The 23,198-nt window shown below is 53.8% G+C and overlaps 1 protein-coding gene across 4 annotated transcripts; it reads right to left on the bottom strand.

Moving 5' to 3' along the window:
- Positions 1–261: 261 nt before the first annotated feature.
- On the bottom strand, positions 262–22,532 carry TRPM2 (transient receptor potential cation channel subfamily M member 2). 4 transcript variants are annotated; one of them, XM_009665114.2, is made up of 33 exons: positions 22,271–22,532; positions 18,840–19,106; positions 18,384–18,469; positions 17,780–17,948; positions 17,105–17,285; positions 16,577–16,743; positions 15,946–16,126; positions 15,467–15,528; positions 14,976–15,176; positions 14,485–14,587; positions 13,918–14,039; positions 13,458–13,808; positions 12,830–12,967; positions 12,029–12,158; positions 11,569–11,714; positions 11,093–11,205; positions 10,395–10,608; positions 9,680–9,798; positions 9,219–9,351; positions 8,904–9,075; positions 8,186–8,369; positions 7,712–7,893; positions 7,416–7,548; positions 7,094–7,181; positions 5,634–5,721; positions 5,064–5,215; positions 4,090–4,166; positions 3,904–4,005; positions 3,441–3,527; positions 3,119–3,224; positions 2,415–2,516; positions 1,832–1,948; positions 262–1,532 (listed from the first exon to the last, which is right to left on the bottom strand). In XM_009665114.2, the coding sequence occupies exons 2-33, from the start codon at positions 19,032–19,034 to the stop codon at positions 1,407–1,409; spliced, it is 4,527 nt and encodes a 1,508-aa protein (XP_009663409.2). In that variant the 5' UTR covers positions 19,035–19,106; positions 22,271–22,532; the 3' UTR covers positions 262–1,406. The 4 variants fall into 4 exon arrangements, with proteins under 4 accessions (XP_009663409.2, XP_009663410.2, XP_009663411.2 ...); XM_009665115.2 differs by having other exon boundaries at positions 13,563–13,808; XM_009665116.2 differs by having other exon boundaries at positions 18,984–19,106; positions 22,271–22,531.
- Between the last annotated feature and the right edge of the window lie 666 nt (positions 22,533–23,198).

Below are 23,198 nucleotides of genomic sequence, written 5' to 3'. Positions count from 1 at the left end.
GCAGGACATCAGCAACGAAGAAGGTCACCATGCTGCAGCCTTGGCACGCCGCTCTTTCCAGCAGCTCCTCCCACTCACTCCAAATGTGCCAAGACATCTCTGTGCCCAGCATGGCAGGTGAGTTTGCAAGCGAGTTGGGTTTGTGTGACAAGGTTGAAGGTAGGAGTGTGCAGCATGGGCTCATCCCAGAAGTGCGCTCCAAGCGTGGCCTTCAGGAATGTCTACCGGTTAAACAGACATAACAGACCACCAGCCTTTAATTATTTAATACATAGTTTATTGAGCTGGGTTGACTAAATTGCCGGTCTGACCCTCTCGCTGAGCCCCAATGCATCACAAGTGAAGCCGCAGTCGTGCTGTAATGGCCACCAGCGTGGGAAGAATAGCTCTGGCTGGCCAATATCTGATCCACTGGGAAGATGCAGGGAATGCAAATCCCTCCCTGAGCAGTCCAGTCCTAATGATAACCCCAGAACAGTCCCATGGTGTCTTAGGAGCCCTGGGATAATGTCTACACTGTGCCTTGTTCTCCCTGCACCAGCAACAGAAAAGATAAGTGAAGGACCCCTTAAGAGCAGAGATGTCTGAGAAGGCCTCATTAATGTCCTCACTCTGGTCCCCCAAGGGGATGGGGCAGGCAGGTTACATTTAGCACAGGACATTGATGCTTTGGCTCGCACAGAGGGAAGGAGTTCAGCTACAGTGTGGCGCTTGGTATATGAGGCAGGGTCAGGTAACAGTATGGGATGCGCAGAAGACCTGCATGAAGGTATGAAGCTATAAGTATATAAGCCACAAGGCACTCACACCTTCACAATAAGCACTGGACCACAGCTGGGACCACGTTCCTGGGTCTGAGTTGGCTGGAAGTGGAACCATGGCAGTGGGGCTGCCAGGACCCAGAACATGGGCAGGGGAACAAAGGTGCCTGATAGATGCTCCTAGCTGGAGGGGAGCTGGGGCAGGAGAATCCCCAGCACTGGTACCAAAGCACGCAGGAGGAGGAGGAGCTGAGAGAAGAACTCTTTGCAGAAACAGTCCTGTAAGTCTGCTTGCCCCAAGCCCTGTGCTAGTGACTTGGCTGATGTGGAAGCACCAAGAGACAGGCTGGGGGGGAGCTCTGCCCCTTCAAAGGATGGGGCTGTGGGATTCCTGACCCAGCAGTGACCAGGATCTGCACGACCACTGCCCAGATAACCCCTGCCCCCAGGAACTTGACAGCTGCAGTGTACAGTGGTGGGGAAGGGGCATTTTTCCTCCCAGAGACCTGAGATGTACAGTCACAAAGAGACCCAAAGAATCATGAGAAACCTGGTCTCCAGCAGCTGCCCATGGCCTCACAGGCAGGCTGGGGGCAGAGCTGCAAGTCCAGACAGAAGCACGAGCCCTAGCCTATGCTTGAAGAGTCAGTAGTAGGCGCCTAGAAGGGCTGAAGCCTTGCGCAGGAGGTCCTTGTGGTTGGCGTGCACAGGAATCCTCTTGTCTAGCACCTGCCAGCGGATGCACAGCTCCGGGTCACAGCCTTGGAGGAACTGGAAGGGAAAAAAGACACTGCACAAGTTGAAGGCAAGGGGCCATCCCAGGCACATCCAACAGCACCTCCAGCCCCTAGCCTCCTGCCCTCTCTTTTTGAGGCCCCTGTTGCTATGCCGCCCCAAGTTTGGCCCCACATTCTGCTGTGTGCAGCTGGAGAGACCTACTCTCAATTAGGGTAAGAGCTGGGTCTGTAACCAAATGGATTTGGAGGGAGGATCTGCCTTGCTTGTGGTCTCACCTGCCCCATGCCTGCTTGGAGCTGGGTCAGGGAGTCATGGAGGCAAGATGCCCTTACCGAATTCATCCGCTTCATCTCCACATCATTCCGGTCATCAAAATGTATGCTGATGGCGACAGTCTCAACCCAGGCATTGTCTGTGTTGCGGGGGTCATCGAGGTACCCCTTATGTATCTGTGCATGGAAGGAGAGTGCTGCATTAGCAGAGCCTTGGACAGCACCAAGAGGTTCTAGGTGCCCCATCAGCCACGGGACGTTTTACAAAGGACTGGGTGTGCATGCTGGAGTGGCGGGGGCATATTGCTCCACCACTCCTCTGCCTCTGCTGGAGAACTATCCTGTTTCCACTTTGTGTCCTCTGAGCTACAGTCATGGAGAATGATTGCAGCAGGCGCGGACACCCACCAGCCTGCTTCAGAAGCTGAGATGGGGTGGCACATGTGGCCCAAGCCCACAAGGTCCCCAGGCATGCTCTCAGACCCTGGGCATGGTTTCAGGCCATTATGCTGTGCCTCTGCCTCCACCAGCTATTCCTATCCCAGTCTGAGGGCTTGGCGTGAGCACTGGCAAAAGGGTTTGCACCCTGCTGTCCTACTGCTATAACCCTTGCATACCACTGTGACACCGCGCAGCCCCGTACCTCAGTGCCTTGTTTCAACAAGTTCTGGAATTGGGGCCAGAACTCCCGGCGCAGGATCCACTTGAGCTTCAGTGGTAGCATCTCACCGGGCTCCAGTGACCCCTGCACCAAAGCACATGTCACTTGAGGGCCCTGCCTGTGGGCCAAATCAGCCCTCTCTCATTGCTGCCAGTTTGGTGCCTCTCACAGTTGCCACTGCAACAGGAGATGGCACCACAAGCTATGTTAGGGTGGGAGTAATTGGTGGAGGGACCTCCCTTTCCTTCCTCCCTCTGCCAGAACTCCTCAGCTGTGTCTGAAAACATGTCTGTATTTAATTGTTTTAACCTCTGTAATTTGCTGCCACAGGACACTATGCCAACAGCTTAATAAGATGTCCTAAAGGACAAGCTGTGACTGAACAGGAAGGGGGGAAAAGGGTTGTGCCTCCAGGCACAAACAGGACCCAGAGGGCCAAGGCAGGTGGCAGACGTTACTGTAACCTGATCACTGAACTCCCCAGAAGTCCTGTCAGCACAGGCCCCGTGATCAGACACTCTGCTGTGGGCAGAAAGTACCACTGCAGACAGAGGGCTGTGAAACCCATCTCCATCCCTCCTTTTTCCATGGTGCATCTAACCATCTAGGCCAGCAGACCTTGCACTCAGATGCCTGCCTGGCCTACCTGGACCCTTCTGAGCCAGCTGGTTTCTACTAGCTCTTACCCCAGGCAGAGCCCAGACATCTGACAGGGGGTATCGGGCAATTAAGACTTCCAGCATCTTCTTCAGGCTCTTCCTGATAATGGATCCATCCGAATTCCTCCTCCAGCTATGAGAGAGACCCATGTGAAGCTGCAGCAGGACTTGGCCCCACCTTTCCCAGCATGTTGGCAAAGGTTCCCACTTCGAGAGGGCAGTGACAGGTTTTGCCAGAGATCGCCATCTCTCTGTAATGGCTTTGTGCCCCCTTCTCCATCTGTATCCCTGGCACCACTGCCCCACCCCAGTCCTGGAGCAGGACACCTCACTGTTTCCATGCACTCACCGGGTCACAACTGGGTGCAGGGCATGGTTGGGTCCAAAGCAGTGCAGGCTCCCACGGCCTCGTAGCCCTGTCCTGCCCATGGGATTCCTAGCAGGGAGAGAGCAAGTAAGCTGGGAAGGCATCAGGATTCCTCATGCCAGCCTGTGATGTTAATCAAAGTCATAGACCCTTTCCAGAATCTCCCAGCACAGCATTGTGGGTGTTCTGGACTGCTGGGGATGTTTCAGGAAGGCCCTGAGGAAAACATATGTCATTTCCATGCCCCACCATTAGCTGCTTGGAAGCTGGAAGGAATTTTATGCACCCAGGCCCTCCTGCCAGGACAGCAATTTCTTGGTCTTAATGGTATTTTACAAGGGTGCTTGGAGGCGCTATGTACAGCCAGGCACGCAAGCCCCGGGCACATGCTTCCCATCCTCCTAATCCCACCTCACCCATCCGTCCCCATGACCAGCATACTCACAGTGGCAGCCCATCCTGCACTGCGTAGAGGCCGTGGAAGCTTTGCCTGTTGATCAGCCCATCCATGGCATTGTAATTGATCTTAAGGAGAGATTCCAAGGAGCTGAGCAACAGAAAGCAAACAGTGAGGGTAGGGGAAAGGGGCAGGGGCCAGAGCTCCAGGAAGAGGGCTGAGGAGGATACTCACAGGCTGAATGGGTCCTGTACTGCCATGTCCTTGTGGTTGGCCGAGTAGGAGAGAGGGTCATAGAGTGGGAACTCCACCTGCAGAGCATATGGCTACATCAGGTCCATCCAGCTCACGTCCCCATTCTAGTGATGGCACCAATCCAGGGGCAGGCAAGGACCAGGACTCACAGGAACACTTTCTGTCCCAATCCCTTCCTTTGTCTAGCTCTTGGCATCCATCCTGGAGGCATGTAGAGCTCTGGACCCTGCTCTGTCCTCTCTGGGGCTGAGCTCAGGCTCTCAGCTGGAGCACTGGTGCCTCACTCGTGCACCCACAGAGGCTGGTGCCAGATCCTGCCCCTGACCCACATGAGCACAAAGCAGGCCTTAATTCAGGAAGTGAGGTAGCGGATTCTTTTCCCCCCTCTGTCTCCTAACAGAGTAGCCCCAGGCATCCCTGGCACTACAGATCCCAGCAGGAATGATGCCTGCTCCCCCTCCTTGTCTCTCTGAGGGCCCCGAAGGAGCTGTTTGCCCAGGAGCAGAGTCTCACCGAGGCTGCCATTCCCCAGTGTGGGTGTCCTGCAGCACCTCAGAGATGGGTCAGCCCCACTAACAGTGAAAACAGGGCCGTCCCCATTTGCAGCAGCTCAGGACATGCCAAGGGAGTCCCAGCCCTGATTTCCTGAGCACACCTGCAGCATTTCCCAAAGGAGGCATCCTAGGCTAAGGCTAGGCCCTCTACCAAGCAAAGACTTGCTCTGGGTTGCTAAGTCCTAGCAGCATCCCCAGGAGGCCGCTTGTCCCAGGGCAGGGGAGAACAGGAGCTCCCAAATTTGACCCCTTTCACTTTGGAGGTAGGTGCAATGACATGTCTGTTCCCCTTAACATTTTCCTACCTCCTACTGTCTTCTGTCTGCTGGCGCAGCCCAAAGCCCCTTTCTGCCAGTGCTGAGCCTGCCAAGCCCTGCTCCCCATGGTCAGAGCTCCTACCTCCCAGGGCACCTTCTCATCCGGCACAGGGAAGCGGACAGTGTGAGACCCTGGATACAGGAGGTTTCGGGCAAGCACGTGGTATGGGGCCTTCATCTCCTCTGTTTTCTCCTCCAGGTCAAAATTCCTCATCTCTGAGGCTTTGCTGGAGACTGCAAGGCAGACACAGAGAGCGAGACGCCACAAGACAGTGTGCTGAGTCAGAGCGTTATGGGTGCGGTGGGTTGTGGCTCTGCTGAGGGGTTGCTGGCCATGAAAAGACTCAGTAATGGACTCCATGGAGGGCTCCAAATGGTGGGGAGCTGAGGGTGGGAATAGCCACAGGACAGGCTGGATGATCTCACAGAAACCCTGGCCCTGCAGGTGGGCTGAGGGAGGAGGCAGGCCAGGCACCTGTCACATAAGGTGGCCCAAAAACCTCCCCAGGCCAAAGGAGCCTAGAGTCTGCCCTGCTGTTTAACACAGGGACACGTGGGTCTGCTCTGTCCTCATCACCAGGTCAGGCTGGAGACAACGTTAGACCCAGAGCTTCCTCACATACTGCTGCAGATGCAAACTGGTTCTGCTTACCCAAGGGCGGCATGTCCTTGTCTAAACCGAAGCCATTCTTGTGTAGGGCCTGCATCATCCAGTTCAAGGCTTTAGCGCTCTGATGCATCTATGTGGGATAGGACAGGCCATCAGCCCATTCTCATGCTGCCAGAGCCAGTCGGCACTGGTGCATGCAGGCATTTCCTTCTCAGCACTGCGCTGCTCAGCTTTGAACTAGAAATTGCCCAGAAGGGGCTGTTTGGACTCCATGCTGATTGTTTCTCCCACCATAGAAATCTCTGTGCTGTCTTACTGCACGGTTATAGCACCTGCTCCCCAAGCTCTTGGCGTGACTGGCCTAATCCTGAGATAGCCCAAGGCAGTCCTGCAGTGTGAAGGGGCTGACTGCTTAGTGCCTCAGCAGAGCCTCCAATCCCAAGTGCAGCCATTCCTCATACACCAGCAGATCAGCCCATCTTGCTCCCCTCTTTGCATACCTAACGGAGCTGAGACAAATGGAGTATTGCAAAGCTATTTCTGAATTTTGGTCAATGTCAGCAGAAGCTCTTGCTGTCTTGGGCCCTGAGGACACTAATCTTAATGGCCCAGAGCAGCCCCCCCACCCTGGGGAGCAGCCTCCCATAGCCTGCCCGTGGGCTCTGGAGCCCATTTCACCTCAGCCTGTGGAGGGCTGGTCTCCAGCTGCACCACGGCCATGCCCGGGCCTGGCTGTGGCCCCGTTCATCCAGACCTTGATGAGCTTCCCATTCAATATGGTCCCGTTCTTCCAGGTCACTGTGGACCTACCTGGTGATCACTGAATTGTGTCTGACCCTGGTTACCATCACCAGACCTGATCCTGACCTGACTTCCTGGCTTGATCTCAGAGCTGCGTCATCACCATGAGCTTGCCTAACTCTTGTTAAACCTGATTACCATCTCAGGCCTGCAGCTGTGTTATCATCTTCAGTTTCGTGTCCCTGAGGGAGGAGCCACTCTCAATGTGCCCTGACACTTGGCTTGGAAAACAACTTTAGGGAAGATTTTTTAAAGCAACTGGAAGCAGAAAAGGAAACAACAGCCATGATGTGGCTGTTTCAGAGGAGATGCCAGGGTCCCCTCCTACTCCCAGGGAACCCACTCCTGATGCTTCATGGGGACAAAGGTGAGAGCCCCCCCCCCACACAGAGAGTCAGGAAGGCCATCTTGGGCCAAGGAGAAGAGCTAAGTCACATTTTGTAGCTTGGGTGAGCAGTGGAGGCAGGGCCTCATCCCACCACTTCCTATCAGCCCACCTTCACCCTGTTTGTTCTGGGGTCAAACAGAATATTTCCCATCAATGTTTTGTTCCTTTGATGCTATTGTTTTGGCAAGGAAACTTCAAAGTATTTTAAGGGAGGGGCAATCCAGAAGGACTTTCTCCCAGTGCTGTAGTTCAGTTGACCCAGACCCTTAGACAACCCCACCTTTCCAGGGCAGTTGCCCAACTTCGGTCTCACCTGCTCTTCCAGGGTGACCAGTCTCTGCTCCACCAGCCCTGTCCTCTTCACCCGATCCAAGTCCAGCAGCTCTGCTAGTACATCAACTCTGGAGGGCCAGCACAAAGAGGACACTTCTTAGGAGCTGGACCTGATGCAGGTGCCCAGCAGCCCACTCCATGTTAGTGCATCCACATCCTCAGGAGTCCTGTGAGCGTTCCCCTCATTGCCTGTATGCTCAGCCATGAGTATAACAGCAGCTGCCTCAGAGCACCAATCTTTATCTTTCCTGCCCAGGCTGTCTTAGGACAGGAGGACATCCCTGCCTCGGGAGTACTGGTACCTCTGTGCAATGTCCCGGATCTTCTGCTCCATGTTCTGCTTCTCCTGGCACTGCTGATGCTGCAGGTAGTTCTCCTTCAGATACATCTCCCAGGAGAGGAGAGCGGCTTCTTCATTCTTCTCCAGCTTTTCTTCTGCCAGAGGAAGGGAATAGCGGTGCTCAGAGTGAGGAACTGTCAGATCCCTGGGGGTTAAGGCCCTGGTACCACAGCCCAGGTGCTAAGCCTGGTGCCTTGATGCATGGTGCAGTGCCCCAGGGAGGGAGTGAAGGAAGGGAGGAGAGGTGTTGTTCCTCACTGAGCTGCTTGTGGTGTGTGGCCGGCCTGCGGAGCAGGATCCGCCGGACCAGGAGCTGCAGGTGGTTGAGGAGGATGAAGGGGGGAGGTGCAGGCGGGCGGCCATGGTACTCCTCGATCAAGTCGTGCCGCTGAAACTTCCAGATCTGGTCTGTGTGCTCCTGGACCTGCTGGAATGTGTAGCTGTGGAGGCAGAGCCTGGGCATCAGCCATGCTGTGAGGGCATATGGCTTACCTGTATACGCTGCCACAGCTCCTACCCCAGCTCTCTGATCAGTTCTGGCCAGCTCCCCCTACCTCCACTGTGTTTATAATTCCTCCCTCCCCCCACCCCCCCCCAAAACACCCCCAAGGGCTGGTCAGTGTGTGCTCCAGGCCCTTCCTTGCACTCTCTCAGCGTGTGGTGCCCTGGCCCTGCCTGCAAGCAAAGCTACCTTGATGCACCATCAGGACCGTGGGGCCAGGTTAGACTCACTTGAACATGGCGATAAGGAGGTTCAGGAGGAGGATGTTGGTGAAGAGCAGGTACAGGCACAGTAGGATGACTGTCAGCCACTCTGGGAAGATGGGCTCCTTGCTGTCCTCATTGGTCTCTGGGCACTTGGGTTTGTAGGGGTCGGTCCCATTGGGGCTGCACTGATTGATGTTAAAGTTGACCCCTGCAAGCAAGCACAGCACAAGTCCACCACAACCAAACCTCGTGGTATCTCAGGAAGCATGTCGTACTGACAGTAACCAGCATCAAGGGAGCTCAGCACCTTGCAGAAATTTTAGCAGCTATCACACACTGAGGGTTTCCAAGCCTGATCTGCATTGTTCTCTCTGTCCCAAGTGCTCTGCTCACTCTCATCAGCTTTATAGCTGTGACACTGAATTGGATCAACTCATGCCAGCTGAGCACCTGCCCCCATGCCTTTGCTAACGTGGTATCTCAACCAGTTGAGCAGCTTCAGCCCCTGGGTTCGGCATCACAAGAATGCTCAGAATGTGCCAGAGTAGGGTTCCAGCCCCACACTTGATCACTGCTCTCTCCTGATCTCCTGCCCTGTGTTATGCTTGGAGAGGAGTCCTTTGCAGGATTCCCATGGGCAAGCAGGGCAGAAACAGACTGCTGCATGACTGTAGTACCCCTCAGCCTTGTCACAGATCCACTCTGCTCATGCCACATGCTATTACAGGCTTGTGTCCTTTACCATCGATGTAAGAGGGGATTTGCCCGAAGATGGTCAGGTAGGAGTGGTAGACGACTCCACGGAAAAGCCAGTCCACGCGTTCCTCATTGTGGATGAGGATAGCCTGCTTGGCAACTCCAAAAGACACCACCCACACTGCTAGTAGGAAGAGGAAGAAGAAGACATCCTTCATCTGCAAAGACACAGGCAAAGCAAAATTGTGTCTTGGAGCAAACCACTCTCCAGGATAGGATAACATGGGTGTCACATCCCATGAAGGCATCTGGCTGCTCTAGCTGGGAGCCCAGGCCTGGTAGAGTGGAGTGGAACTCTCACCATGCGTTTCACAATGATGATCTTGGGTCCCAGTGTCTTACTGACTGTGAAAATGTGCATCAAACGCAAGCAGAAAATAATAAAAGCCAGTGACAGTATGATCCGCCCAGGATACAAAGTTGACGGGATCAGCCTGGGCACAGAACAGAGGAAAGGAAACATCTCAGTGCTACCAGACTGGGATTTCTTCTGCACTCACAGTATTATACCTCTGCAAAACTAGTGCTTCCCCAGAGTGCTGGGCAAGAGTTGCAGCATGGAAAACATCACTCCTAAAAGCAGCTGAAAGCAGGGAAGTCATTCAGAATTAATCCTGTGACCATGAAAATCTTCACTGGCCTTTTGAAGAAGAAATTGCAATTTAAAAAATGTGCACAATTCTTCATCAATTTGGGGATGCCTGTAGCCGAAAATAGTGGCTGGAGCCTTTGTGCTGCCAGGCAAACAGCCCAACAACTCACCTGCAAGTCAGCCCTGTGATAAAGACCAGAATAGCACACACATCCAACTTATTCCAGAAGTCCTTGAAGTACAGGGAAGCCATTTTCAGGATTCCAAACCCATCTGGGTCATACAACAGCTGTTGGGAAGAGAAGTGGGGTTAGTATTTCAGTGAAAGCCTAGTAGGATATTCATGTGCATTATAGACGATGGGGACTGCACAGATCAGCTGGCCATTGCTGTACTCTCTTGCTCAGCTGGAGTCAACCTTAGCCTGTAAGGGTTTCTACAGGGCATGAAAGGACCTTGGGAAGAGATATCTGAGAAAAGGAGCTCTTTTGTCTAATGAAGAAAGGTGGAGAGGTATTGAAGCAAAAGCCGAAAAAAAGAAACATAAAGCAAAGCCTGGCAATGCTCCTGGGAGCAAATACCCAAGGAAGGAGGTTGTCCCTTCATTTCTTGACATATTCAACTCTAAACAGGGTGTCATTCTGCAAGTACCTAGAGCCAGGCCAATTGTAGCTGAGGAAATTCTGTGGCCTGGGAGACGTGAGGGATCTGGTAGTTCCTTCTGCTAGCACCTCTCTGAATGGATGGCTACACAAGAAGCAGCATGCAAACATGAGCTACATAGGAGACTTTCCAGGAGGACCCAGAAGGATGGCTCTCCCTTAGGGTGCTGAGCCCGGCTCCTGTCATCTCCTCCCAACCTGTCTCTACCTGCCCACACTGTACCTGGCGGGTCTCCTCGCACACCAGGGAGAAGAGCCAGAAGTAGATGAGGTATTCCCTCCAGGATGGCAATGGCTGGAAGTCAACCATCAGGACATAGGCGAAGAGCAGGAGGAAGGTGAAATAAGACAGGATGTTCATGTGGAAGATGACAACAGGTGCTGTGAAGAAGGCCTGGAAACGTATCAGGCAGCCCATGGGCTGCAGCTTCTTCTCCCTGAGGGGAGGAAGGGACAAATGCTTGGCTCAGCTGTCCAAGACCTATGTGTTAGCAAACCACATGAGAAGCACTACTCCAGCCATGCAGTGTGTCGCTGATAATGATCTCCTGTGCCAGCCTGATGGGGAGGTCTTATTGGCTCCTCTGTCCTGAAGCCACATGCTTCATCTTTACATTCCCACCCATTACAATAGCTTTTTCCAACCTATGTACTGCCCCACACAGACTGACCCTCCTGACCAGGCTGTCCCATGTGGTCCTGGGGTCAATTCAGTCTCCCAGGGGGATCTAGTCTACAGACACCACAGTGGGGCTGAAGGTGATGGCACATAGGTAGGCATGGGGTGCTCTTGGGCACGTGTGAGACTAGCTCTATGAAGGCCACCAGCGTGGCCCAGGGCAGCAGAGTGAGCCAGCTGAATGATGAGGCTTGGAGGAAACCTCTACCTCAACGCACACACACCCCAGCTGTGAGAGGTACCTGAAGGTGATGAAGCTGGTGTAGAGAAGTGGGAAGAACAGCATGCACACAATCACTCGCCAGAGCCCGTTGTCCACACACATCTTCCCCCACCAGACTTTGGTTAGAAAGGCCTGCAAGAAGGAAGAGGAGCACTAGTTACAGACAGCCCCCTCTCCACACAGGGCACAACTCATGGCAAGAGAGACAGACACTGGCCTGGGGCTGACCCTGAGGAGCCCAGGCCAGCTCTGCAGGAGTGCTGGGGACAAGTGATCCCCAGCAGCACTGAGCAGGAAGGAGATTAACATGCCCAGCACAGCCCCTTTCACAGTTCACCATGGGATGCAGGGTTGCATCAACCGCTGAGCCCTGGGAACAGGGTTGCAGAGCACAGCCCATCCATCTGAGCCCCACCTCTACAAATGAAAAACCTTTAGTTTGGAGCAAGGGACAGTTAGGCACTTCCTCCACATGCACCACTACTGGGAACCCACCTGCACACCCCCATGAGACACAAAATTCATGTTCTTGGCCTCCAGTGCCAACTGCAGACAGGTTGTCTTCCCCCAGGCTTCAGAGACACGGGTGAGGAGCTTCTGGGCTCTCTCTTCATCCTTGCGGTAGCACTCTGTGAACACCCCTAGCCAGGCAGAGACCAGGGAGGCATGGCTGAGCTCCAGGACCAGCTTGGTCTCAGTAATATGCCCGCAGAGTTGTTCTTTGCAGCAGGATCTGGACATTGCAGCATGGCCTGCCCTCAGCTTATCCTTCTCTGCACTTGCACTGTTAGCTGGAGTACAGCTCTGACACAGCACTGCCATGATTAGGGGGACCCTGTTTGGCGTTGTCCCCACCACCTATCACTCCAACATACAGCCTGTAGAGATGGGCAAAGCCAACCAGCCACACAGGACAAGACAGCAGTTCTGGACTGCCCGTCCCCCTCCTGCTCACCTATAGCTTTGTACTCATACTGCTCGGCCAAGGCCAGCATTTCCTCGGTGGTGTCTGTGTCCTCTTCTTCCTTGGCAAGCTCCTTCAGGATTTTGCTACAGGCCAGAGCAGCCACTGTGCAGTCCTGGCTCTAGAACAGAAGAGGCCAGAGAGAGTGTGGAACTCTGGTCCCATCCTACAAGTCTCCAGGAGTCCTGCTGAGCCCTTCAGGTCTCCTGCAGCAAGAAAAGAGGGTCTCCCAAGCTGATCCCTGCATGGGAAGGACAGATTTCCATGCCAAGGGCTAAGCAGTCCTCTCCTCTGGGAGCAGGTAACCCAGTGCTGTAGGGTATCTGGGGGTGATAGGACATGTGACCCCACTGCTGTGCACAGTATGCTCATGTCTCCCCATTGTCAGCTAGCCACAATGCATTTTGCACAGCAATGCCATTTCTGGGCAGGAAGCCTTCTCCACCCACGTCAGCCACGCCCAGTCTGCAATGCACTGAGTCCCTGCTCAGCCTCTGTAAGGAAGAGCATGCTTCCAGCCTGGAATGTCACCTCTGCCTGCAGCTTGAAATTTTACTGGAAAGGGAGGGATCCTGCCTCATGGCATGCAGCTGGGACTAAACTTCAAGCATGCATGGGCAGGGGGAGCTGTTGCAGGCTTGCTAGATGGCTCCTATTTGGCTTGGGCACTGCCATGGGCCCATGAGGGACTTGCCTGCTGGGGCAGGTGATATCTTGCCTCTTGGGGCTGGGAGGTTTGGCTCCATCTGAGCCTTATAACTGGGACCAACTGACAGCCTCAGGTTGTGGTACCTGTGTCCAGATGATTTCTGCCAGCTCCTTGCGGTTCTGAACTGCAGCCCAGATGAGCAGGTCACGGACTGGATCCATGGTGAAGGTGACTCGGCTGGCAGAGCGCTTGTAGAGGGACCGGAGACTTGATCCCTGAACCTACAGGGCATGCAGCAGTCAGACCCATTCACCTGCCAACATGCAGCAGAGAGCAGATGCCTCCCTCAACAAAAAACCCTCCCCAAGTGCTGTGTCTCCATCACCACCGCCTGTGGAAGGGCCTTTGCTGCAGACAGTGGGGGTCACCAAGGCTAGACTAGTCCTGGAAAGGCCATTTTCTGGGCCAGGAGTGTGTGGGGATGTACCCAGCCCATGCAGTGCACAAGGAGCTTCTCTGTTCTGCACTCTGCTGAGTCTTGGCCACAAGACACATATGGTGCCATGGGGTGCAGGGTCAAGAGGGTCATCATAACAGGGTGGGAATTGCACCTTGGATCACCTAGGTGGGGCTTTAAGGAACTTTAAGTGGAATTCTTGAGTGGGAAAGAGGCCAGCAATCTGACCGCAACCCCAAGAGTTGCAGTCCCCCCCGAGCCAGAGTCCCCCTCCCAAATGCAACCCTACCACCCCATAACCTGGAGATGCATACGTTGAGCTTGATGTGCGGGACAGGGATGGAGAGCCGGGGCCGCTCCGTGTGCTTGGGCTTGGGGTAGAGGGGCTGCGTGGAGCGGCCTAGCAGCTCCTGCAGCACCTGTGAGACGTGGTGCAGTTGGACTCTCGGCATTTTGGAGCCAGCTGTGTGCTCTTTCTCCTCCAGCAGGATCTTCTGCAGCTTGCTGTGAAACAGGCAGGACGGTGCCATGTTGTCATAGAGGTAAACCAGGGCATCCCAGGTGACAAACTCCTTGAGACGCACTCCCTGCTCCAGGAACAGCTTGACAAACTCCGGCTTGTTGGAGATCAGGGCAGCTGCCATCACAGGGTGCAGATCTGTGGGCTATCAGTCCAGATGCAGACGTGAGGGGCTCTGGGGCCACAGAGTGGGGCCACACACACCCTACTTCATACTCATATTGGGGGAAGGTGTTATTCCAGGCCTGCCTCACCTTCCACTCATGGTCATCTGTGAAGATCTCACTCCGGGCAATGTCCACCCTGTTCCAGGCTACAGCTAACTTCAGCTGGTGGTCCCAGTTCTCATGGCCAAAGTGGTCCCGGTTTTGGGATGCTGAATGCAAAGTGCATATGTTAGAACAGAAGATACTTACCCAGCAAGAAGATGCTACCTGGAAGCCTCTGGGGAAACTAGGCCCTTTGGGAGAAATGCTCTTCACTCAGCCCCTACATATCCCAGCCTACCTCACATTCCCTGCAGACTAACCAAGTCAAGCACTTGGTTCTGAGAACGGCAGCTTCACCACACACCAGTTCTTTGCACAGGCCCACTGCAATCATTTAGGGAAGGAGGTGGGGAATACTGCTGAGGTGCCCTTGCCCTGCCTGCAACACACAGCCACTTCTGCCTCTGGGGAAGCCCCATGAGCTGCCCGGCTCATCATCACAAGGTTTGGGGAGCCCTTCTGCAAGCCCATAAGCCAGGCAACTGCAGAAGGTGTCTCATGACCCCTGTCCCATTCTCTCCTCATGCGCCCAAGCAGCTCCCAGCCCCTCACCTTTGAGCAGGGCCTGAAGGATGGCAACATCCACATCCTGCTGGCCATACTTGCCCTCTCTGAAAATTGTTAGGAGCTGCCGGCTTCGCACTATGTCTTGGATCTGCAAGGAAAGCCATGGGCAAGTTAAACAGTAGCAACAGCAACATCTCCTCTTTGCTGCTTCCTGCAGCCCTCTGTGTACACCTGTCCTGCTTGGGGCAATAGCTTGCTCCTCTTGGGTTTTCTGAAGGCCTCCTGACCAGTGTCTCCCAGCCTGGATGGAGTTAGTCCAACATGGCACCATTCTGACCAAAGGGGTCAGGCACTGGAGAGGCAGTGCTCAAGCCATCAGGTTGCCTACCTGGACAATGCTGAGCATTGTGGGTTGAAAGGAAGTTCAGCCCCAAACTTCATATGGGGAGATCTGCTGATCATGGGCAAGAATCCCCGGGTCCCCTTTGATCCCCACATGCTCAGGGAGGGGAGCTGTGTGCCCATGAGATGCTCACCTTCTTGGTCCATTCCACCAGCTTGTCCTCAGTGAAGTACTCGTAGGTGTCATGGAAGAGCACACTCAGCTTCTTTTGGATCAAGGCAATGGTTATCTTGGGGACAGGCAGGCTGGCCACCTGTGCAATGACATCGGCCACACGCCCAGACCCCTCCACAATCACACAGGGTGTCCCATTGGTAATGGCATTGTAGATGGTCTGCAACAGAGCAGGGATGCTGGCCCCAATCCCACCCCCAGACCAGAAGACCCTCCACTGAACCTGAAACCCCCACTGCTTCACCGCAGCGCTCCTATCTGGCTGCGTTTGAGCTAACGTAGCGCCATGGTTGCACCAGCTCTTCGCCAACACCAGGGGAGCAGCACTCCTGGGGAAGAGGCAGTCCTGCTGTTCTCAACTCTGGCTGCTGACTTCACAGGTTTTCCTGATGCTGTCCTACCATTGCACCCTCTCAGGTCTGCTGGGAGAGGGCAGGACAAGCTACTTACATCGAGTGTCCCAGGGCCTCCTTCGAGCACCACACACACAATGGGGATCTTGATCGCAACGCCTACAGAGAAGCAGAGCCTAGGGTCAGCTCCGTGTGGGGCAGACCCTCCCTGCAGCTGAGCTAGGTGCTCCTTGAGCAGTGAGGTGTAAAAGATACAGTGGAGGCATTGCCCAACACAAGCCAGATGCCAGAATGGAGAAGAAAAGATTCCTGGAAGAAACTGGGAAGGGCTGTCCTGGAGCCATCCCTTGTCAGAGAAATGCTCCTTGATTTGGGTCACTGAGGTACCCGACAGGAGCCATGTTCCCTGTTTATCATGAGCATCCTCTCAAATTCCATGCAAACTCCACCCTCCAGAGAAGCCAGTTCACTGCCTCCCCTCTCACCAGGGGCCAGGATGGTCAGTGCTTATCAATGGATAGTCCATCCCACCTCATTCCCTCCCCTACCTCAGGCCTGGAGATTTGCTGCTGTTACCTCCTTTCACCTTGGTCTGCTCAGAAATGAATTTCTCCAGCCTGGTCCTCAGGGAGATTTCCACACCGTACCGCCCGTGGGTCCCATCATCCACCAGGATGAAGTGGGAGTGGTTGCTGTCCAGGCAGGACAGGCTCCCTTGGTTCTCCTCATCTAGAACATACTCAGCTGGAAAGCCACCCTGCAAGGTGCAACAGGAGAGACACTGGGCAAAGTCTGATAGAGTTAATGAGGATCACTGCATGCCCAAAGCAAGCACCACGTGGAATGGGAATAGGTCAGCATGCTGGGGCAGTCTGGCCAAACAGTCATGCCTGCCCTCTCTGCAGTCTTCATATCAGCCTTGCCTGGTGCCTCTATCTCAGCTCCATCTGCCCTCCCAGGCTGCTCCCTCACACCCACAAGGGTTCTCCCAGGAGAAGCATTGCACCTGTGCAAGACAAGGTAGGGTGGAGGGGCTGCTTGGAGAATGTCAGCCAGGGACCATCACTCCTGATCTGGCTGCATTTTGCTAGGGCTGCCAGCCACAGATACTCTTGAAGCACCCCTTCCGACCAGGATCCCTGGTAAGACTTCACTGGTGGCCCAGGCATGGGCAAAACGAAGGCATCTGCAACTCAGTCAGTCTCACCATGGGGCAGATGAGGGTCTCCCGGTTGTACACAGTCCCCCAGGTGGCTATGCCAATGGTGACAATCTCGCTCTCCTTGTAGTTGCTGCTTAGGATGAAATCTCGCACTGCCTCTCCCACTTGTTTCATCACACCGGTGTGGGACCCCCCTGTGATGATCCAAGCCCCTGGGGGTCAGAGAGGTGCTTGAGAAGGGAGGGGTCTGCTTGCAGCGATCTAATCACATCCCCCTCCACAGCTGTAGGAACACCTGGCCCTCAGCAATAGTCTACCCCCAGAAGATGCCTTCTCTCCCCAATCCGCCAAGCCCTGGCAGCATGGGAGATGCCTTCTTCTGCACAGTATGGCATCTGTGCATAGACTGCAAGGACAGTCTATTCCGGATGCTGGTACTTCAAATAGGGACCTATAGTCCTTCTGGACCAGGTTGGGTATCTTCACAGCAGCCAGACTCGACTGCAGCTGGCACAGTCACACAAGAGGCCCCTCTCCCACTGCAATCTCCAGGACCACCTCTACATCTCTTACCAGTGGTCTGGGCCACTTTGACTAGCCCTTGCCGGAAGATGTTCTTCAGCCTCGGCTTCATGATGAAGTTTTTGGCTCCTCCAGTGACTGAGATGAGCAAGTTGGGTGCATCAAGGCCCCAGTGCTGTGTCATGAGGTGGTAGATGATCCGTGGCGGTGTATCCGAGGAGACACGCACATACTGCAGAAAGGGAGCATACATGTAGTCGAGGTAAAATAAGCAGGGGCAGGGGAAAAGAGTACTTCCATGCCAATTTCTCCTGTCCCAGTAAAGAACCAGGGGCTTCTCCCACCATTTTGCAGCAGAGTCCCATTGCTGCTGCCCCAGCTCTTGGTGCTGCACCCTGATTTCTGTCACTTCTTTGGGCTCAGCATGACTGAGACACACCTAAAGACTATAACAGGGAACAGTCATTCCTCGAGGCATGGGCCTCACAACATTAAGGCTAGTCTCATGGCTTCATAAAGGGATTGGATACAGGGTTGGGAGAGAAGAAGGATCCTGTCCCACCTGCCTTTCTGTGCTTGGGTCAGTGTTGTCTTTGGGAATTTCCATGCTTTCACCATCTCCTTTCATTCAGGAGAGAAATGCCTGCATTTCATCTGCCATGGACCCCAAGTGACAAGATCCAAACACTGGCTCCCAGCGCTCCACAGAGTCAAAAAACAGATCACCTTTCCCATCTTCTGCCCCAGGCCTGTGAAGTGGATATCACCAAAGGCATCTGTCGGCATTTCCTGGATGTGCCTGCTGGGGTCCCATTCCTTCCCCAGGAAGATGGGAGGTTTGGCAGCATCTTCGGTATGCTGTTCCCTGAGGTAGCCGCACTCACACACAACCTTCCTGGAATGTGCACAAACAGCTTTGCCAAAAACAAGCCAACCCCAAAGAGCAAAACCCAGGTGGCCCACCTAGTTAGCTCAGGTAGGAAGTGGTGGCATTTTCATTAAGAATGCCTCGGGCACCAGCATCCTCCCACCCAGCTTGCCTTCTAGCTCAGAAATTGTGCAGAAACAAAGGCATTATTTGCAGGGGGGGGAAATCAGCAAAAGTTCTTATTTCCACCTCCTGAGGTTTATGATAGAAATATGAAAGGCTAGTCTGGATGAAGCATGGATGGAAATGTTTGCATGCAAAAGTATTGGAAGGGCTACGTACTGCGAAACTGGATATCAGCCATGCAGCAAATGTGGGACTTTCTAATACTGTAGGTTTTTCACCAAATGCCCCTTCTGCTTTCCTACCAAGGGACAGGTATGAAGGAACTGTTTGACCTACCCAGAGTCTGATGTCTGGGAACTTTTGACAAAGTACATGCATTCTTTCTTCCGGATGTTTTCAGGAATCCATGAGATGAGATTTTCCTGAGGGAGTAGAAAGAGCCGTGGGTGTTAAGGGCTTCTGTTAAAGGTCAGAAGATATACCAGGGCCCACACACCATGCTGCTTGGATAACATCTGGATACTTTTTGTGATGCAAAGGATGAAAGTTCATGACTGTGTGCAAGGACAAAGCCAGGTGTCCCCCATGGAATGAAGATACGAGTGCTGGGCATGCAAATATACCTCAGATGTTTAGGATTTTCTGCATCTCTCTAAAACTAAAGTGATCTTTTATTAATGCTCCCCCTGCCCCAGCCTGAGATTCATCACTAATGTTTCATGAGATAACTTGGTAATACTTTTTCACTGTGTGTAGCCAGCTCCCACCTCTTCCAATGCCTCCTACACCTGCCTTTTCATTGCTGCTGGTGGGGAAATGTGCCTTCCGCCTGCTCCTCGAGACGCTGCTACTGCTCTGCCGAAGGTTAGGGACCACCTCAAAGTCACTTATCTTCCTGGGGTGCATGGTGGGGCTGTCTCCTCTCTCGGGGCACACCTTGTTCAGCTCAGAGGGTAGAACCTTGATGCGTCGGCTGCACATAGCCATGGCTGCGATGTCTCACTCCGCTCTGCCCCCTTCCTTGCGTTCCTAGGCTGGCAGGTCCTGAAAATCTCCATCCTAAGTGCAGAGGAAAAGAACAAAGATAAATGTGGAGTGAAAGTGCCAGGGCACCCTGTTTGGCAGTCCTTTGCTGGTGGTGGTGGTGGTGGTGGTGGTTGTGGGATGTTCTTTGGCCACAGCCCACTCTGGGATGGCTCAGAAAGGAGATGGTGGCCTGGCATTTCAGACTGGATTTTAAACTCCCCTGCAGCTGTCCATGGCAGCAAGAAGACAGAGAAGATTTCCATAAAAACCTGCAGAATGTGCTGCCTACAGACAGACATGTTTGCTGCTGTCTCCATGCCTCTGACAGAGAGAGGCTTTGGGGGGTTTAAACATCTTTGTCTGGTGCCCTCCAAAACAGAAAGTTTGAACAGAAAGTGGATGGCCACCTGCCACTAGATATGGACACCGATACCTGCCTTTGTTACCCCCAAGAAATTCGACCTGCTTTGTTCAGGGAACTGGACCCACTACCTCAGGTACCTGCTATCCTTTCCAGGCTCAGTCACTATTCCCAAGGTATTGGAGCTTTCTCCCTCTGGGAGGCCCGAGAAAGGTTTACTAGCACACAGCTGTGCCGTGGCCTCCCAGAGCAGGCTGAGACCACCAAGTTCTAGGAAGGGAAGAATTCCTAAATCTCTAGCTTAAGCCTGGAACCAGGGGATACATAGCTCTGAAGTACCAGATGTAGCTTAGTTACAGGGCCAAGACATGTCCTCTGGGCCACCCAGGGGCTGGGAAAGCTGCTGCACCCTAGTCAAGGCCCTAATGCAGTGGAGGGTCCCCCCGGAGTGCTGCAGGCCCCACACAGGGCTAAAGGGCTCTGCCATGTCCTGTCTACCCTGGTGCTCTGAATCATTGCCAAGCTGTCCAGCTGGCAAACAAGCCTCAGTGCATCCCTGGGCCTACAGATCACCTCTCTGTAGGACAGGGGGCATTCATTATTGATTCATTTACCTAATGGCAAGGCTCCAGTTTTATCCCCTCCCTGCCTAGCTGCCTTGCAGTCGAATGAGCCATCATCCCAGCCAAGGGTGGCAGACGCACACTGCAGCTGCGCCTAGCAGCTGGTTCTGGTCCCTGACTGCTCTCAGGGGCTGTTGTAGATGCCCTTGCCCCAAGCCTCTCCCCAGGTTACCCAATTTGCCTGTCCTCAGGGTGGCTTTCATAACAGTGAATGAGCCACAGCAGATCATGGGCCCCTGTCAGACTCAAAGCCGAGCAAGGACCTTCTAAGGGGCATTTGGAAAAATAACAGCAGATGACAGTGATTTAGGATGGAACTGGGCCTTTGGGAACTTCTGATTATGAGCCTGGGGGATGCTTGCTTCACTCAGCATGGCACTGTGCAGGTTAACAGAGTGTTCTTTAAGAGCCCAAGCTCCCAGCCCACGGAAGGGATGTTGTCCCTTCCTCAGCCTGCCATTCTCTGCCTCCCAAGCCTGCTGCATCCTGCCCACTAGCGCAGAGCTCCCAAGCCTGCCAGCTCTGCTGCCTGGTGATTGATCAGCCTGCAGCTTTCCTTGCTTGTTCTCTATTTCTGGCAGCTGGGTTATTTCTGGCAGCAGAGAGAGCAGAAAGTGGGTCTCTCATGTGAGCAAGCATGGCCCGGCATAAAAAATGGTGCCTTCTCTCTGTATTGGTGTGCTGGCTGCACTCCTCCATATGGGGGTCTCATGTCCTCTGTAGAGGTCATCCAGGAACCCAGAGCTAAAACCAAAGCGCACACAGGCGTGGTTCGTAGTGAGGGTTATGAAACAGCAGCATCACAGATACTGGTGTGCCTGGCAGGCATTACAGCACTGTCTGCAATGACCCTCCTGCACGCACAGCCACACAATGCACAGAGCGTGCTGGGGGGTAAGTGAGGCTACAGCATGGTAAGTCCCAACTGCATGCATTGGAAAGGGCAAGGTGAATGAAGCAGAAAGGACTGGGAGAGTCAACTCCACTTAGGTCTGGATGGGATTTCCACAGTTACTGTGCACAGCCTATTGCAGACAAGGCATGACAAAACCCCTATATCCTGCCTTATGTGACAGCTGGCTGAACTGGTGAATGGATTTAAAAGCTATGAACTGTCATCACATGTGCCTCGCCTCCCTAGAAAACCAGGCCACAAACCTCTTGTTGCTATAGCCACACATCAGCTCCTGAGCCCTCCCAAACACTCACAGCCTCCGTTTCTGAGCTCCCGAACTGCCGAGTCCCCATTTGAGCGAGTGCCAGCTATGGGTGTTGAGCAAGGCTGGAAAAGCTCCATCTTAAAAAAAAAAGGAAAGAAACTGTGCCCCAGCACCTCTCAGGGGAGTTGTGGTTAGGTAATGAAGGAAACAAAGCATTCAGGTAATGCAGTGATAGATCTATGGGGTCAGCCGGTGTGCGTTTAATAAGGACTTTGGCTTTCTGCAAACCAGACTGTACATCACACCCAAAATTATAAAGCTTAGGAGGAACAGTGAGGACTTCCTGTTGTAAGACAGGAGTGGCCGAGCAAGATCATGGCTAATATTGGATTTCATTCCTGTCTCGACCTCCTGGTGGGTGAGAAGGCTTTCCCTCAGGCTCGTCACTGCTGTGGCCACAGAGCATGGAGAAAAGGGCTTTTTGGTCAGTCTCACTGGCCTTCTATACGAACATTACTGACAGCAGATCTAATTACCTGAGAAAAAGCTGCCTAAATAACATCAGATACCACTCTTATCCTGATTTGTACAACTATCCTGGCCCCACAAGGCATGCTGGTGGGGGTTTATGGCATGCCCACAAGCAGTTCATAAGCACATGCAGGAAGGGCTCTCCCACGGGGTCCTCCATGGGTGCCCTAGGGTTGGACACAGCTATGCTGAAAAAACGCCCAGAATACCTGTCCACAAGGAGATCCACAGCTACAAGCAAAGTCTCTCCCATTGCATGTGCTGCGCACCCCCCCCCCCCAAACTTGGCGAGTACCCTGGGAAGGGAGTTGCATCTCAAAGTACCCGGCAGCCTGCAGTGCTGCAGGTAGCACAGATCCCCTCACCCCAGTTCCAGTCATCAGATCACCTCTCAGCTCTGGCAGGGAGGTCACAGCACCCAGGGGTGCAAAGCCTTGGGTGCAGACGCTGAAAAATGGCTACGAACCATGTCCATCCTCACTGCTCATCCCCCAGCCCAGCCACGAACACGACAACCCATACCTTCCCCGAAACATCCTCCTTCTGCATCGCTTTCTGCTCTTCTGCTCTGTGCCTGTCACGGGGAACTCAGCTTTGCATCCCCCTCCAGCAGTTCGTTTTATCACTTGTGATGCAGGTGATGAGTGAAGAGGGCTGAGCTGCCTGCGAGCTGACTGCAGAGAGGAGGGGATGGCACAGCAGCTGGCAGCTTCCCAGCTAATCAGACTGCAGTAGCAGTCCCCGGGCCTTGCTGAGAAGCTGTAGGGTGAAGGCAAGCCTGAATTTGCTAGACTGGCTGAGTCATGGTCCGCTCTGCCCGCAGTGGAGATTTCCAGTCTCAAAGCTCTCAGTCTAACACAGGGAGTGAGGAAATCATGTGCGAACCACTCGTGGCAGATTTCAGTAAGCAGGGGCTGCTCGGAGAACAGCAGGGCCCGCCTGCACAGCGGTGCTGCCTGGAAGGAATGGCAGCTCGGTGACTCTGATGGAGACTTGGGTCTGTTGCAAGTTTGGCAAGCTCCCGGTAATGAATCTCACTGCTCACTACGGCCACTAAAGACTTCATGGCTGATTGTTCCTGCCCCCCCTATTTCAGACGCTCCTGTTATGCTCCCTGCCCTAAATGGAGTGACTTCTCAATTGGATTTACAGCCACCTAACTTGTATTTGCCACAAAATTTGCTTAACAAAATCAGCTTTCAGCTTATTTAGTAACTGTGCTAAGCAGCAAAGCCAGGCCAGACCAGGAAGGAAGCCAAGGCACGGGATACTGCAGCAGCTGGGCATGCCTCTGCTTTTGACAGCAACAGGTATGTCAGGGCTCCGAGCAAGCTGGGGCTCCTGCCCTGATCATCCCAAATGGCATTTGCTGGAGAAGATTGCACATTTCTGATAAGCTGGGAGGATGGTAAAAGATCATGGGTCAGTGCCAGAAGACAGGTGGGGAGAG

The sequence above is a fragment of the Struthio camelus genome, chromosome 9 (genome assembly GCF_040807025.1).
Source record: "Struthio camelus isolate bStrCam1 chromosome 9, bStrCam1.hap1, whole genome shotgun sequence".
Taxonomy (NCBI): Eukaryota; Metazoa; Chordata; class Aves; order Struthioniformes; family Struthionidae; genus Struthio; species Struthio camelus.
This window is presented reverse-complemented; position numbering and strand designations above follow the sequence as displayed.